The 16,976-nt window shown below is 40.1% G+C and overlaps 1 protein-coding gene across 1 annotated transcript in view; it reads left to right on the top strand.

Moving 5' to 3' along the window:
- The window catches only part of LOC149811969 (Pseudouridine synthase family protein), a 213,968-nt gene that overhangs the window by 54,155 nt on the left and 142,837 nt on the right, over positions 1-16,976 (top strand). Inside the window, exon 8 of the mRNA XM_089993190.1 lies at positions 7,102-7,201. Within this exon, the coding sequence (XP_089849316.1) occupies positions 7,102-7,201 (100 nt within the window). The remainder of the gene's footprint in view (positions 1-7,101; positions 7,202-16,976) is intronic.

Here is a 16,976-nt window from a genome sequence, read left to right as displayed (position 1 = left end):
ATCTGACAGTGCTGGAGAATATATTTCTTCTCAATTACAAAGTTATCTTTGTGAACATGCTATTGAATCCCAAACCACTTGTCCTAATACACCCCAACAAAATGGGGTTGCTGAGAGGAAAAATCGACAGCTTTTTTGGAAGTTACCAGATCACTGATGCTTGAAATGAATGCTCCCAAAACCTATTGGTCTTCAAGTGTCTCACTATTGCGTATCTCATAAATAGAATGTCCACAGAAGTGTTAAAGGGTAGATCTCCTTTTAGTATCTTGAAACTCAAGGAACCTTTATTTCATGTCACTCCTAGGGTGTTTGGATATGTCTGCTATGTACACATTCCCCACATATATCGGGATTAGCTTGACCCTAGAGCGAGGAGATGTATATTCATAGGCTATGTGTTGGGAAAAAAATAGTATAAATGTTATGAGTCAGTAGTGAAGAGGAAATTTATTTCTATGGATGTGGTCTTTTTTGAAGTGCCATATTATACCCAAGAAAGTGTAAAAGTGGAGTTTTTGGGTGAAAGTGAAGTCCTGATATTCTATGCCTTGGGTTCCAATAGAAAGTAGTCTTGGAGAGTATAAGGTGTCAAACCCTGACATCATCAAAACATATACAAGGGGAGTCTTCATGCCTTCTATGTCCACTCCTACAGATCCTCCTGATTTAGGGTTCCAAGGGGTGATTTCAGACAGAGAGCCTGAAACGCCATTACCTTATGTAAGTGATTATGGCCCTTCGAAAAGGAAAGAGGCAAAATATGTTACTTATCAAATGTGTAACTTCATATCCTATCAATCTCTTTATCGTTTCTACAGTACCGTCATTGCTACCTGCGATTCAGTTCCTATTCCAAGAAATGTGGAAGATGCCATGAAATATTCTAAATGGAAGGTGAATTAAAGGCGCTTTAAAAAAATCACACATGGGACCTAGTATCGATGCCATCTAGAAAGAAGGTTGTTTGATGTAAGTGAGTATACACACTCAAGTTTAAACCTGATGGATCAATTGAACGTTATAAGGCACAAATTGGTAGCTAAGGGATACACCCAAACATATGGGATAGATTATCATGGGATAGATTATCAGGAGACTTTTGCTCTAGTGGAAAAGTTGAACTCTATAAGAGTAATGCTTGCCATTGCAGCCCATCAAGCATGTCCCCTATATTAATTAGATGTGAAGAATCCTTTCTTACATGGGGATCTTACAAAAGAAGTTTACATGGTTCTTCACCCTGGCCTAGAACTAACAAGAGCCCAAAGTGTTGTATGTAAGTTAAGAAGTAATCTATGGGTTAAAGCAGTCCTCTCGTGCATGGTTCGATAAGTTCATCTGAGCAATTATTGAGTTCGGGTACCAAAGAAGTACCTTTGATCATACTCTCTTCATAAAAAAATGGCAGTTGGTGAGCATTCTGATAGTGTATGTTGATGATATAGTTGTTCTTGGGGATGTTGAAGAAGAAATTAAGAAGTTAAAACTACACCTTAAAATGGTCTTTGACATCAAGGACCTGGGCCAACTTAGATATTTCCTTGGAATCGAGGTACTTAGATCACACAAAGGCATTGTAATTTCTCAAAGGAAGTATGTGTTAGATCTCTTGAGCGAAACATGTATGTTGGGGTGTAAACCCATAGATTCTCCTATGGACTCAAATCAAAAGGTGGGTTTAAATAATGGAGAACCCTATGAGGATAGATTACAGTATCAGTGACTGGCGGGAAAGCTTATCTACCTCAATAACATGGCCAGATATTACTTATGCAGTGAGTTGGTTGAACAGGTATATGCATGCTTCAAGTAAAATCCATATGCAAAGTGTTTTTAGAGTTTTAAGATACTTAAAAGGGAATTTTGTATACAAACAACAATCATTGTAAAGTATAAATATATGCAAACGATGATTTGGCAAGATCCTTAGAGGATAGAAAATTGACAACTGGATATTGTGCTTTTGTTCGAGGGAATCTTGCATCGTGGAGGAGCAAGAAGCAAGATGTGGTCTCAAGATCTAGTGCTGAGTCAGAAAATCGGGCAATGGCATTAGGGACGTGTGAAGGAATATGGATAAGATCAATCTTGTGTGAAATGGGTTTCAAAGTTGAGATGCCCATGAAAATATATTGTGACAACAATTCAGCGATTCACATTGCCACAAATGCTGTACATCATGAGAGAACTAAGCACATTGGTTAAACTGCCATTTTGTTAGGGAGAAAATTGAGAATGAGGTTTTCAAACTTTCTCATATAAGGACTCACAATCAGTTGGCTGATATTCTCACAAAGGCTGTCCACAAGACCAAACATGAGGAGATGACAGGCAAGTTGGAGATGATAGATATATTCACCCCCAACTTGAGGGGGAGTGTAGAGAAGACATAGACTTTGTATAGAGGTTGTTTTCTGTCCATCTTTTTGTCGACTGGTACATAGTCCAACATCTTTATAATATGGTGTAAAACCCACGTTTCATTTAATTTTTTTTTATTGTATTGGACCGGGCCGGGTCAGGTCGGGTCCGGACCCGACCCGAGCCCATTTTCATTGGGGTTTTAGTAACCCGACTCAGGAAGAGGATTTTAAATCCTCTTCCCGAGCGCCGCAACACCCCCCCCCCCCCCCCCCCCCCACCCCTCCACCTGCGATTTCGGGGAGATAGGGGGAAACCCATTGGGGTTTCCTCATTCATCGCCCCCCCTGTGCCTTTAAGACCTGTGTAGGAGGGCGAGGGGAGGCACGCCTCCCTTTCGCAGCCCTTCGATCCCCTTGCGACAACCCCCCTCCTCCGTTGCTGCGCACGCCACCAACGCCGCCGTCGCTGCGACCCACGCCGACGCCGGCCACCGCCTCTCAGGTACGCCTCTTCTCCTCCCTCTTCTTCTTCTCTCTCTTCCCCCCCCCCTTTTCTCTGTCACCTCGTTGGGAGGTCGACAGGCGGCGCACGGCCCCTGCCGCGCCCCCCTCTCTTCTGTGGCCTGCGAAGGGGTCGACAGGAGGTTGGTGGCTCTTGTCACCCCGGTCTCTCTCTCTGGCAGGGGTTAGTCCCCCTGCCGCCTCTCGATCACCGGTAGGCAGGGGCAATGCCCCTGCCGCTTCCTGTTTCCCGGCAGGCAAGGGCTCGCCCTGCTGCCTCTAGGGTTTTGGCGCGCAGGGGTAGTGCCCCTGCCGCCTTCCTGTCTCGGCTGGCAGGGGCAATGCCCCTGTCGCCCTTTGTTTTGCTGGGCTGGCAGGGGCTCGCCCCCTGCCGCCTCTTGGCTTCTGGGAGGGCAGGGGATATCCCCCTGCTGCCCCTTTATTCTTGGCACGTAGGGGCTTGTCCCCTTGTCACCCCCGTCCCGAGCTCTCTCCCTCTCGGTTGTCGGCAGGGGCTGGCCCCTGCCTCCTTGTTGCTGTCGGCAGGGGCTGGCCCTGCCGTCTCTTGGCTGTCGGCAGGGGCTCAACCCCTGCCGCTTCATTGTTGTCGGCAGGGGCTGCCCCCCTGCCGCATCGATGCTGTCGGCAGGGGGTGGTTCCCTGCCGTCTCGTGCTGTCGGCAGGGGCTGGCCCCCCTGCCGCTTCAATGCAGTCGGCAGGGGCTGGCCCCCTGCCGTCTCGTGCTGTCAGCAGGGGCTGGCCCCCCTGCCGCTTCGCTGCGGTCGGCAGGGGCAGGCCCTCTGCCGCCTTGTTGCTGTCGGCAGGGGCTGGCCCCCTGCCGCTTCACTGTTTTCGATAGGGGCTCATCCCCTGTCGTCCCGCTGTTGTCAGCCGGCAGGGGCTCGCCCCCTGTCGCTTTTCCGTTTTCGGCCAACAGGGGCACACCCCTGCTGCCTCTCTCTTTTTCGATCGATAGGCCTGATTTTCTTTTCTTCGCATGATAAATAATGTAGCGCTGAATACTCATACTTTTGCAGACTTCGTATCGAACCCCGCTCTGGCTCCGCGGCCTGAGCCTCGTATCATCTACACCCATAGACGCACGCAGCTGCACAACATTTCTAGGTAGGGTAAAGTCGCACAAAGGGTAATAGATGAACTTAATTAAGTTGAAATAATTAAGATGCCCATGCTAGACATGCTTAGAGTTATATTGCTTCTGCAGTTCATATTTTCTTGTTTGCATGCTCATGGGTCAAGGTACAATTTCATTTTGTGTAGTTGTTTATGAATTTGAGATGTGGTTTCGTACTTCTTGCAATACCTATGCCATTGTTTGATTGCATGTACGTTTCCTTTAAGTGAGGTACGACTTCGGGTCTCATGTATTACTTATGACCTTATGTGTTTGTCTAAGTGGCCAAGGTATGGTTTTGGTACCTCGTGTGTTACTTATGTGCTTTTTGCTCGAAGTGCGGCATCGCAAGTCGAGAGTTGTTTGTCGTCATGTTATAACCTGCATATGTTGACACTTATGGTAAATATGTACCTACATAAATGTAGTCTTGTGCCCATCCTGATTTCACTTGTTTTCAAAACACTAGAAGTTGTGCTTGTGCATTTCAGTTCTCTAAAAACGAGTTTCCTTCTGCGAACCCGGTGCTCTTCAAAATGCACAACTTTTGCAAAGTATGATTAAGTCTTGCAAGATTGCGAAGTCACATTTGGCCCCTCCCAAGTCCACACACTTGGGAGAAATGTTTTATAACCTTGATTCAAGTTGCGACTCATTTTGAATAACCCCGATTGGGGGCAGGAGCCTATGATCGAGTGAGGTTCTGTTGAAGGACCCATTCTTCATTTATTAAACTTAGTGTCGCGTGTCGTGCAAATCATGTCGATATTAAGATAAATTTTGGATGCAAGATTAATAGTGTTGTGCCTCGTGTGAATGACTTAATGGGGCATTGTGGCTTTTAATGATGAATCGTGCCAAATGAGTACTCCTATATTCTTTGGATCGTTATGAAGTTGTGTGTTCCTTTTGAGAAGCCTACGCACCTCCTTTTTTCCAGTGTTGCGTACTTTTAGTCATACATGATATGTTAAGTACTTTGTTGATTGGACGAGAGATCCGAGACGACCACGTATCATGAAATATGCAAAATATTGTTGAAATGAATTCAAGACTTATCTTGCCAAATTGTGTTGTGTTACTTCTTTTGCAGATAATATCTGTTGAGGTTTCTTTGGTGAAATCATATCCCTTTCATCGTAGTCATACTTTTGACAAGTACGCCCCTACTTTTTGACAAGTATGTTTTCTTACGTTGCGATGATTGGATGAGTAGGTTGTGGCAACCTTGATGAGTGCAAATAACAAAATGCTGAGATCACCTAAATAAGTGATGATTCCGCCTTCATCGGCAAGATACTCGAGTTGGGTCAAAAGACCAGAGTATGTAGAATGGGTCTTCAGTTAACTACTCCTGATGTACTCATTCGAACCGCTGACTCCTGTCAGGAGAGAGGACGGGAAGGTACAAAAACTTCGATGGACAAGCCATTAATGGCAGTTACGATCAAAAAACTCGGCTTCCCCAGTCATCAGAGTTAGGGGAAAGGGACTACCATAATTATCCTAGGTGGTAGCTCTCCATGTTCGGGATGCATCCATTGTTTATGCTGCTTTGGGGATTTCTCTCTTGGTCACTGACCGTTCCCTTAGGTGCGGACTCAGTTAGCTATCCAGGTTATCATAAAGTACATAGCATAATAAACCCCCGGATCAGTCTAGACTGTTTCTAGAGTCGTGCCTTGTGCGTACCCACTTGGCCAGTTAATATCGAAACATAATTTAAATCCGATCACACAATTTGTTGAGTTATGCACGTATGAAAGCTATAGCATGCAACGAGTTTCAATACTTATAAAATTGTGTGTGTGGTTGATGTAGCATCGTATTTTGCTTGCTTATGCAGTGCTTTGTTTATAATAATTATCCTACTTGAGCCAGTGAAATGCGTGTAATAGTTTTAGCATTTTACTCACGATAGTTAATCCATGAATCTGTTGAAATTAAATTGCTATAAAATTGCCTGTCTACTTGACATATTAAATTATTCTGCTTAATTATGTTCAATATTGTCCTGTCTGTGTACCTACCAGTTTTTAGTGGAACAGATCCATTTTATGGGCAGGTAATGGATAGGTAATACAGTCTGCGATGACATAATGGCGTGATGAGATCAAGATAGAGCTCTTTCCCTGACGTTTCGGTCCTGAAGACATGTTGGTAAATTTGGTATAAAGTGTATTTCAAAATTTCTTTTTTTATTAAACCTTGAGTTACTAAAACTGTTTTAATAAACTTCTTCTTGGTTTCAACAAACAAATTCTCAATCATTGAAATTGCATTTTAAAACCATTTGATTTCAATAGTTGTGTGGAATTCGGTAAAAAAAAGTTTACGCTGTAATGCGCTCAAGGTCCATCGACTTGTTGTTTTAAAAAATATCATTTTTCCGCTGAAGTACTATTTAGACTTTGATAATTGTATGATTTCAAAGCTTTCTAAACTATTCTAAAAGTTACAAGTCCTGGATTTTTGGGGCGTTACATATGGTGAGCATGGTGGTCTTTTTGATGTCAGAAAATGGGCTGCCTTCTCATTAATAAAAAGAATGAGGGAGTAGGTTGATAGAAGTTACTCTCCTCTCCTCTTCATCACCTCTTATCTTCCTTCTTACTTTCTCCTCTCTTATTCTGCTGCTTTTCCTGTTTCTCTTCTTCTTGTTCTCGATTTCAGGTACACAGGAGATTCAAGTGGGGTCCTAACCAGCGAAGAATGAGATATCTCAAACTACAGCTACAATTATGAGTTAGTAACCATGCACACTATTTCAACATAAACACAATCATAAGCATGACCATCATGTTCTAAAAACCTGTCCATAATTCATCAAACACTTCATGGAAATAATGTGATGTTTCCGTAATGGAAGGATAATTCTTTCAAATTGATTCAACAAGCAAGTCTATGGGCTAAGATAATAGATGTGAGGCCGTGAGAATGCATGGGGCTTATTTCTTAAATTCAGAATCATTGCCCACCTTCCTAATATTTATGCTTTCTGAAGCTTTTATTAAGCAAATATTTTTACTAATCCATTACTTTTTTTTCTCCCTTAATGCCTAACCTGCTTATTGATCTTTCAAGTTGTTATCCTTTTAGGTAAGGGAGAAATTGATTATGTAAAGGTGCTTAATAAGGTCCTTCCACACGACATTCGGGTGCTTGGTTGGTGTCCTGCCCCTACCAACTTTCACGCAAGGTTTTATTACCACCTTCCTTTCTATTTGTTCTTTGTTATTCAGTCCTTGATGTGCTAGCAACTCACTACTACTAATCAAATTTCTGGATTCAGTCAATTTTGGCATTTTTATTGTTCATTATTTATGAAATTTAAATATATTTGAAGCACGTGATGTAAGTGTCTGAACTCTGAAACATTGTTCATTTCCATACATGTTTATGGAGTTAGTAATCTAAAGATTATTTTTTATCATAAGCTGAAACATTTATATGGAAATTTCTTTCATAATATATCTTGATTGGATACCTGAGATTTTTCATACGGAAACATGTATTCAGTCCTTGATGTGCTAGCAACTCACTACTACTAATCAAATTTCTGGATTCAGTCAATTTTGGCATTTTTATTGTTCATTATTTATGAAATTTAAATATATTTGAAGCACGTGATGTAAGTGTCTGAACTCTGAAACATTGTTCATTTCCATACATGTTTATGGAGTTAGTAATCTAAAGATTATTTTTTATCATAAGGTGAAACATTTATATGAAAATTTCTTTCATAATATATCTTGATTGGATACCTGAGATTTTTCATACGGAAACATGTGCTATTTATTCATCTGCAAGCTATATATTTGGTCTTTTTGCATGTATTACAGTCAGCTTGGGCCTACTGTTCCGAACCCTGCATATGCTTCCGCTACATGTTGCCCTAGTTGCTTCCAAACTGAACTCTGTCTGTAGTTTTGGACATCGTATGATGCATCAGTTATCAAGAAATAGGCGACAAATCAAAGGATAGCAAACAATATGCTTTTGGGAAGATTAAGTCTGACCTGCAGGCCCTAAATGTGGAAACGAGTCATAGACCAACTTGTTTATCCTTTCGCTCTTATTTCTCATGGTTCTGTTATAAACCAATCATCAGAATCATGAAAAATCTTCTAGGCACATCTATTTCTGCGTGGAATGATGAAATAGATTCATGTTCCGACTAGAGTTTTAAGAAGCTGATATATATGTTTAAGATTCTGACAAGTAGTAACACACTACCATAAAAAATCATATAATTCTTTTCGACAAAAAATTGAACACTCACATGTTCGTCCATATTGAGTTGTTAAAGAATACTTGCTTTCTTTATAGGTGACAGGAAATTTTCCTGAAAATTATTACTTATGTTCACTATACATTTATTAATTGATGATGAAGTGGTAATATTCTTTCATTTTGTGCTCTCGTTTCTAGCTATCAGGACCTTCTTCATTTGTAGCTCTCATATTATAAGTTTGTGGCCAAGAATGGTAAGGGCCATGTAACTGCCACAAAGTGGCATGGATCCCTAGACACAACCGAACGACGAACAAAAAGAATCTAAAGCATACCATAACTCATTTAACCAAAGATAAGAAGCAACATATTTATACACCCACAAGAACATCAATAAATAAAATAAATAATATTTATTAATAATAAATAAACAAAAAATTATAAATGAACCTCAATACAAAAACACTCAAACACACCACATTTGTACATCCATCCTCTCTCACCTAAACAACAAAACAATGAACAATATATAGAGGAAGACATAACAGTCAAACTAGCCATTAGAGTTAGTCCTACTGTTAGAGCAAATCCCATCAACTAGTTTGACTATTCAAACTAGCTATTAAAGCAAATCCTTATGCTAGTCAAACTAGCCTTTATAGACCCCAACTGCTAGTTGGTCAATCTTATTTGACCAAAAAGAAAAGTAAATAAATAAATAAAATTACAAAATTTAGTCATCTTAAATAATGACTAATAATAATAAAAATAAAATCCCTATTCTACCCTAAAAGTATACAATATGTATACTTATCTTAAACTATCCTTGTGCTAAAATCTAAATCACAATAAGTATACTTTAGTATACTTGGAATACAATGAGAAAAAAATACAATGAAATACAAAACAAATACCTATAACCCTAGTATACTTAGGTATATAATAAAATTCATATATCCTAACACCCTCCCTCAAACTTACGGTGGACAACCTGAAGCTTGCAAACAAAATACAAGGGACAATAATAGATCTTCAATGGATTCAAATAATAATCTTTATGGTGAGTCCTTCCAACAACAATAGATCTTCCAAAGGAAACTTGATCATTATTAGGAATCCAATCTTTCAAATCTCCAAGGAGCATTACCCCAATCCATGACTTTGATTATATATATAAAACTAATATTATATATAAATATGTATAAATATAAAAATATATTTATATATATGGAGAGAAGATGGCCACACACACCAAAGACATGAGAAAATACAATATATAGAAAATACAATATAAATTACAATCATTTAAACAATCAGGAGAAAAATATATACATATATATACATATATGTATATATATGGAGAGAAGATGGCCACACACACCAAAGACATGAGAAAATACAATGTATAGAAAATACGATATAAATTACAAATATATAAACAATTAGGAGAAAAATTATTAAAAAAATTCAAAAACAAGTGCAAAAACCAACTGAATGCATGTAAGAGATACAATAGACCTTTCAAACAGGAGTTACTAAACATAATTTCATATCTCCAGTAATTCTAAAACATCCATAGTTACAAAAACAACACTTTCAAATATACATACAAGATATTAAAACACTAGAGACCAAAAATTATCACTTATCAATATAAACTATCAGGAGGAAAGCATGCTCAAACAATATTTCAATAGCTTAGATAGACATTTCATACGAAAATTTAAACCATCAACAATTCTAAACAACTATATCAAATTGTCAATAAGTAAGAATCATATAAGAGCTAGACTTTAATGTCTCAAAGAAATACAAAAACTTAAAGGATCATAACAATATACACTTCATTAACAATAAGAATATCAATATGAAATAAATATATTCAATATATATCAATCTATGCGGACAAGGCATATTATAATGCATAATGTATGCTAATGAAGACTCCAAAAATAATCATTTCCCCTAAAAGGGCAAAAAGGTTAGTATTCGGAAAAGTAAAATATCGTTGAGCTCAGTATTTCGAGACGCATCTAACGGTATATACTTCAAATTTTGCCTTCGAAATTTGCCCGAGTTTAACCCGAATTTTGCACGAATTTCGCTTAGGAAGACTTGGATGGAGAAATGAGAAAATATATTAGTTAAAAGAGGTCGGGGTAGGCCTAGGAAGACTTGGATGGAGATGATAGGAAAGGATATGAATGCTTTGAACCTCACCGAGGACATGGCATTGGATATAAATGATTGGAGGAGAAGGATTCATGTGGAAGACCCAGAATGATTTTCTTTTTTGGTTGATATCGCCGACCCCATGTTTTGGGATGAAGGCGTAGTTGTTGTTGTTTGCTCGAATTTCGCTTGAATTTAAAGGTTGAAAATAAAACTTTTTATCACCCTTCAATTGGCTTGTTTCAGTCTTTCCAATGAGACTTGGGCCATGCCTAGACTCAATTATCATATCCTAATATCGAGAATTTATCGATTTTTCCTCAACACTTAGCCAAATTTTAGAAATCTCAAAATCTAACTAATTATGAAAATACACAATATTGCATGTACTGTGTTCTTGGCTAGTGTGTCGGCAACTGATAGTCAGGAGTCACCATTGGAGCAGTTGGACGTAGTTCGCGAGTTTCCCAACATTTTTCTAGAGGATTTATTGGGATTACCGCCTCACTGTGAGATTGAGTTGATGTCTAGAACAACGTATCGTATAACACTTGCCGAGCTCGTGGAGCTGAAGAAGCAGTTGCAGGAGCTTCTTGACAATGAGTTTATTAGACCGAGTGTATCACCTTGGGGTGCACCAGTCTTGTTCGTCAAGAAGGACAAATCCATGAAGCTTTGTATCGATTATCAAATATTTAATCAAGTAACAGTGAAGAACAAGTACACTTTGCCTAGGATAGATGACCTGTTCGATCAGTTGCGCACAACAAAAGTGTTATCAAAGATTGACCTTTGATCGGGATATCTCCAGTTGCAGATTAAGGTGGACATCCTGAAGACTGCTTTTTGGTCTAGATACGAGTATTATGAGTTCTTGGTGATGTCTTTTAGACTCATTAATGCCCCCAACAACTTTTATGGACTTGATGAATCAAGTCTTTCAGCTATGGTTGGATTAATTTGTGATAGTTTTCATTGATGATATCCTGATATACTAAAAAAGCGAAGAGGAGCACAGAGAGCATTTGGGGATCATGCTGTAAACACTGAGGATACACAAGCTCTATGCTAAGTTCTCAAAGTGTGAATTATGGTTAGACGGGGTTATGCTCCTTGGCCATGTCATCTCGGGCAACAGTGTTGAGGTGGATCCGGCGAAAGTGGAAGCAGTGTTGTTTTGGGAGCAACCAAAGACGGTCACCGAGATCAGGAGTTCCTTGAGATTCGCTGGATACTATCGTAGATTTATTCATGATTTCTCTCGTATAGCTGTCTTAATGGCCAAATTGTTGCATGTATGGATGCCTCATTGTGAGGAGAGTTTCTAGGACTTGAAGAAAAGGTTGACCTCAGCTCCAGTACTGACTCTGCCATCAGGATCAGGAGGTTTCGTGGTGTACAACGATGCCTCCAGAACCAGACTAGGTTGTGTCTTAATGCAACACGAAAAGGTGAATGCTTATGCTTCTACGCAGTTAAAGGTGCATAAGAAGAATTACCCAGTGTACGACTTGGAGTTGACAGTTGTTGTCTTTGCACTGAAGATTTGACTCCACTATTTGCATGGAGAGCAGTTTGAGGTTCTCTCTTATCACAAGAGCCTCAAATATACTTTTACGCAGAAGGATCTGAACTTGAGGTAACATAGGTGACTAGAGTTCCTCAAGGATTATGAGTTCTTCATCGCTCACCATTCGGGTAAAGTGAATGTTGTGGTAGATGCATTTAGTAGGAAGACTTTGGTTTCGGCTGCCTATTTGATTGGGCGAAGTTGAGATTTACTTGAAGAATTCGTCAAGTGACAACCGTTTGTAGATGAAGCCAAGCATATGTATTGTGCAGGGATGAGAGCGCGACCCGAGATCATAGATCGTATTGAGGAATTACAATCGGATGATCCAAACTTCGAGAAGATGTGTGAGAGCGCTCAGAAGCTGAAATTGCAGTTCCACCGTGAGGAAGATAGGACAATTATGTTCGGGGATAGATGGTGGGTTTCAAAGGCTTTAAGAGAATAGCTGATGAGTGAAGCCCACAAATCGAAGTATTCAGTTCATCCTGGTAGCACCAAGATGTTCAAAGACTTACAAAGAATTTTTTGGTAGAACGGGATGAAATGGGATGTGTCAGAATATGTCTCGCTCTCTTACTTATCAACAAGTTAAGAACGAGCACCAGAAGCCTGGTGGGCTGTTACAACCGTTGGATATCCTAGAGTGGAAATAGAATGGCATCTTGATGGATTTCATATTGGGATTACCACGGATCCGCCGTCAGCATGATGCATCTAGGTAGTAGTGGATCGATTGACGAAGAGCGCACACTTTCTGCCGATCAAGGTGAGTCTGACACTGGAGAGCTTGGCAGACTTGTACATCGATGAGATCGTCAGGTTACACGGTGTACCACTTTCGATCGTGTCAGATCGAGATCCTCGCTTTACATCACGTTTCTGATGCCAGATCGAAGTTTAACATAACTTTCCATCCACAGACCAATGGACAGTCCGAGCGGACGATCCAGACCCCCGAGGACATGCGCATTGGATTAGTAAGGAGATTGGGGTAAGTGTGTGAAACTTGCTGAGTTTTCATACAATAATAGCTTTTGCGCTAGTAATGGTATGACCCATATGAAGCTCTTTATGGTAGGCCTTGCAGATCCCCGGTGTGTTGGGATGAGGTCGGAGTTAGAGCGGTCGAATCGCCAGAGGTGATCCATCATTATTCAGACCAGGTGCAATTGATTTGCCAACGATTGATCGCTGCACAGAGCCGACAGAAGAGCTATGCCAATCAACGATGTAGGGAGATCAGTTTCGCAGTGGAAGAGCACGTTTTTGTTCGGATATCGCCGACAAAGAGCGTTTCAGGTTCGGGAAGGAGGAAAATCTTAGTCCTCGGTACGTGGGACCTTTTGAGATCCTTGAGCGAATTGGTGAGTCGATGTATCAAGTGACACTTTTGCATCAGTTTTTCTAGATTCACAATGTCTTTTATGTCTCGATGTTAAGAAAGTATATACCAGACCCCTCACATGTTATTAAGTATGAGGCAGTCGAAGTACAACCAGACTTGACGACTGAAGAGAGACCGGTGGAGATTGTGGATTGCCAAGAGCGGGTGCTTTGAAGAAAGACGATTCCGTTGGCGAAAGTGCGGTGACAACATCACCGACTAGACGAAGGCACCTGGGAGCCTGAGAACGATATGCGTGAGCATTACTCAAATTTATTTTGTACTTTATAATTTCGTGGATGAAATTCTTTTAAGGGGTTAGGGATGTAATATGTTGAAACAAAATCGTAGGTTTTAAAATTTAATAAATATAATTTTTACTTAAATAATTATATTTTCATTGTTTGAATTAAAAAAATATATAATATATGCATAATAGGGGCTGACACAAGTTTTGTGAATTCTTATTGGATAGTGGACTTAGGATAAAATCCAAGGCCCCAAATCAATTGTATTTCTTTTTGTTAGCTGAGTTAGAAATTAATTAGGTTAAATGCTATATATAGTAAATATTTTTATGTTAGCATAATACTTAAAGATAAGGAAACCTTATCTTTTAATATTGTTAAAAAGAAAATATCTTTTCAGTTTGGGTAGTAGCATGTAATTAGTGAAAAGTAGATGGATTCTTTTTGTAACCTATTATTAACTAATTCCTTTAAGAAGGGATTAGGGTCTAATGCAAAACTATCGATTTCTTCCTCTCTCTCTCTCTCTTTCTGTTTTGCCAGAAACCCCAGCCGACTTCAACATGGTATCAAAGCCACCCACCCTAGGTGACTAACATCGCCGACAATGACACTACTGCAACCGTCGCCTCGAGACGTCACTGCGTGAAGACGCCTCTGCAGCTGCCACCGCAGTCGCCTTCGTGCGTAGGAGTCGCTGTTGTCGCGACAGTCGTCGCTGCTGTTGCAACCATGACGGTGACACAACTGCTGTGAAAGCCATTGCTGTTGTCGCGGCTGCAACAAGGGTTGTTGCTTTTGGTGTCGTTGTCGCCGTTGCTACCGCTGGGGTCGCCACTGCTTCTGCCGTGACTGAACCATCGTGTGAAAGACAAATCTGGGTTTCAGATCTGTGTCGTGATCACTGTCGATGTCTGAATGCAACAGGTCGACCAGTGGTAATGCAGTCAGTTCTGAATATGGCTGAAGTTGTACTCGATGGAGCATGTCTGCAGTCTCCATCATGTAACGACCCCAATCCAGACCCTTTTAAAAATGCGGAATATTTTTTTTTTTTAAGAGTTGCGGAAACCTTCCCAGAGATCTGGGGTCCTCACAGTTCCACTTTCCATTGGATAGCCCATCCAGCACAAACGAAGTTGCAATTATCATCCAAATCAACCAACTAAAACTCTTTTATTAATGAGTAAGTAAATTTCAAAGACAAGGTTTTCTTCAACTGAAAGTAAAGTAACACTTGCAGAAATTAAAAGACCTGAAAGACAAAAGAAAGAGCCGTTATGTCCTCTACTGAAGCTGACAAGCCCAAGTATAACTCATCCATCCCCAGACGCATATCCAACTTCACTGTTCACCATTTCCTGTGAAAAACCAACAAAGTAGGGTGTCAGAACCGAAATTCTGAGCACAGCTACTTTTAAAGAAACCAGGTGAGAGAAAGAACATGGATAAGATTTCATGCAGTGATTTGAGTGAGTACAGATATAAAATTTGCAACATTTAAATATCCATAACTACCAATAATTGCATATACTCACCAGTCAAGAACAATAAACAGTGTCATATATCAATAACTAATTAATCAAACCTTTCAGCATGATTTCACAAAGTAGGTCATATGCTACCACCAAATGATGTCCTAATATCAAGAATGATTCAAACCTGCATGATCTAATGCATAACAGAAAAATACATGATTATGTGCAATGCATGATTTCTTCTGTTATCTTTTATTTAAGTTCCATCTTTCCATATGCATGCCCTATTAGATGCACACATCCTTAAGTTCCTCTTTTTAATTACCGTGGCCCGCGGATACACCAAACGGGTACAAACCCCGAGGTCAAGTAGGTTCCCAGGGTAGCTTAACACACAATTTGTATTTTATTACTGGGTTCCAACTTAGCCATCGACCGATATCAGGAAACAACACCATTCATCGGAACATTAGACCTCCACATCTAATGTCGGGGACACAAGGGACACCCCACGCCTACAAGTGCCACTTCCTTGGTACCATAAACTAACAGCTGTGACTAACACACCACTCTCGGGTAAAGTGGCGGGTTCTCCCTAAAACCGTGGCCAGGAGAAGAACCTCAATATCGGGTTCAGGGGCAACAATGCACACGGAGTTTTTGTATTCTCACAGTCTCCCCAAGACCGGATAACTAAGATTCTCATACTCCAGATGAGATATCCTAGAAGGTATATTACACTGTTCTTATTCATTATATTTTTATTTAAAATTCATCTTTTAAGTTTGCAACACCATATGCAAAAGAAAAGTGAAAACCCGCATCCTCTCTTGCGGGGACCCAATCGGGACTCCAGCCCGTATAAGCCACTAGAACAGTGTAGTAAAGTGCCAAACCATCTTATGTGGTTTAAGTGATGTATTTAAAACTTATGTGAAAGCAAACCAAACCCATGGCTCTCCAGGCCGATGATGGTCCAACCAGGCCATCAATGCATCACATCACAAAACAAAAGTAGTGTTTTATTTATAACACTAAGCCAAAGTGCCAAAAGCATATGCACATATGAAATAATAAACCCAAACATAGGCATGTCATAATTCATTCATATGCAATTTCAATATGTGTGTGTTACATACATCACATATGGGTGTTCACCAATGCACACCTCTTTTGAGTGTGTCAGTATGCACATACATTACACATTCTCATCAAGCATACGTGCTCACAAAAATATCAATAACCAATCTATGATCACATTCATGATTGCACAAACAGTACAATGAGATGCTAATATAACATTTTACATATTCACCGGGTAAAAATGTAAATTTCTGCACATGCTAGGGAAGGTGGTCGGGCTTACTAATCCCGGGCCCCTATCCTCCTAACTAAATAGTCAATTCAGTCCAATCGACTGAGCCTGTCAACCATCCCAGCCGACTGGATCAGCTGGAGTGGGTCGTCCAACCAAATCCACTGATTATGCTGACACAACATAAGCTTTCATCAAAATTTTGTTCGCATCCCGCTGAGGATCTATACCAAAAGGAAAGCATGTGGGAAAACACATAAGAACCGACTATCATGAGCAATTTGATTTTTCAGAATCCATGATTACAGGTACATTCATAGGGACTCACTCATAATTTAAATGATAAATCTGATTAACCAAACCAGCTATGTACATATGCTGCAGGAACATAAGGAAAAATTTCAAGCATAAGCAATGTCTTCAGCTATTATGCATGAATGAAATCAGTATTATGGATAACGCTAACTTTAACCACCATATTTAGCTTAATGCCTGTATACCAACACGTATTCAAGCTGATTACCCTCACCAATTCTGCGTCAAAACAACCCACGCACACACATACAGTTTT

Source organism: Nuphar pumila, chromosome 17, assembly GCF_984573655.1.
Source record: "Nuphar pumila chromosome 17, dmNupPumi1.hap1.1, whole genome shotgun sequence".
Lineage (NCBI taxonomy): Eukaryota > Viridiplantae > Streptophyta > Magnoliopsida > Nymphaeales > Nymphaeaceae > Nuphar > Nuphar pumila.
This window is presented reverse-complemented; position numbering and strand designations above follow the sequence as displayed.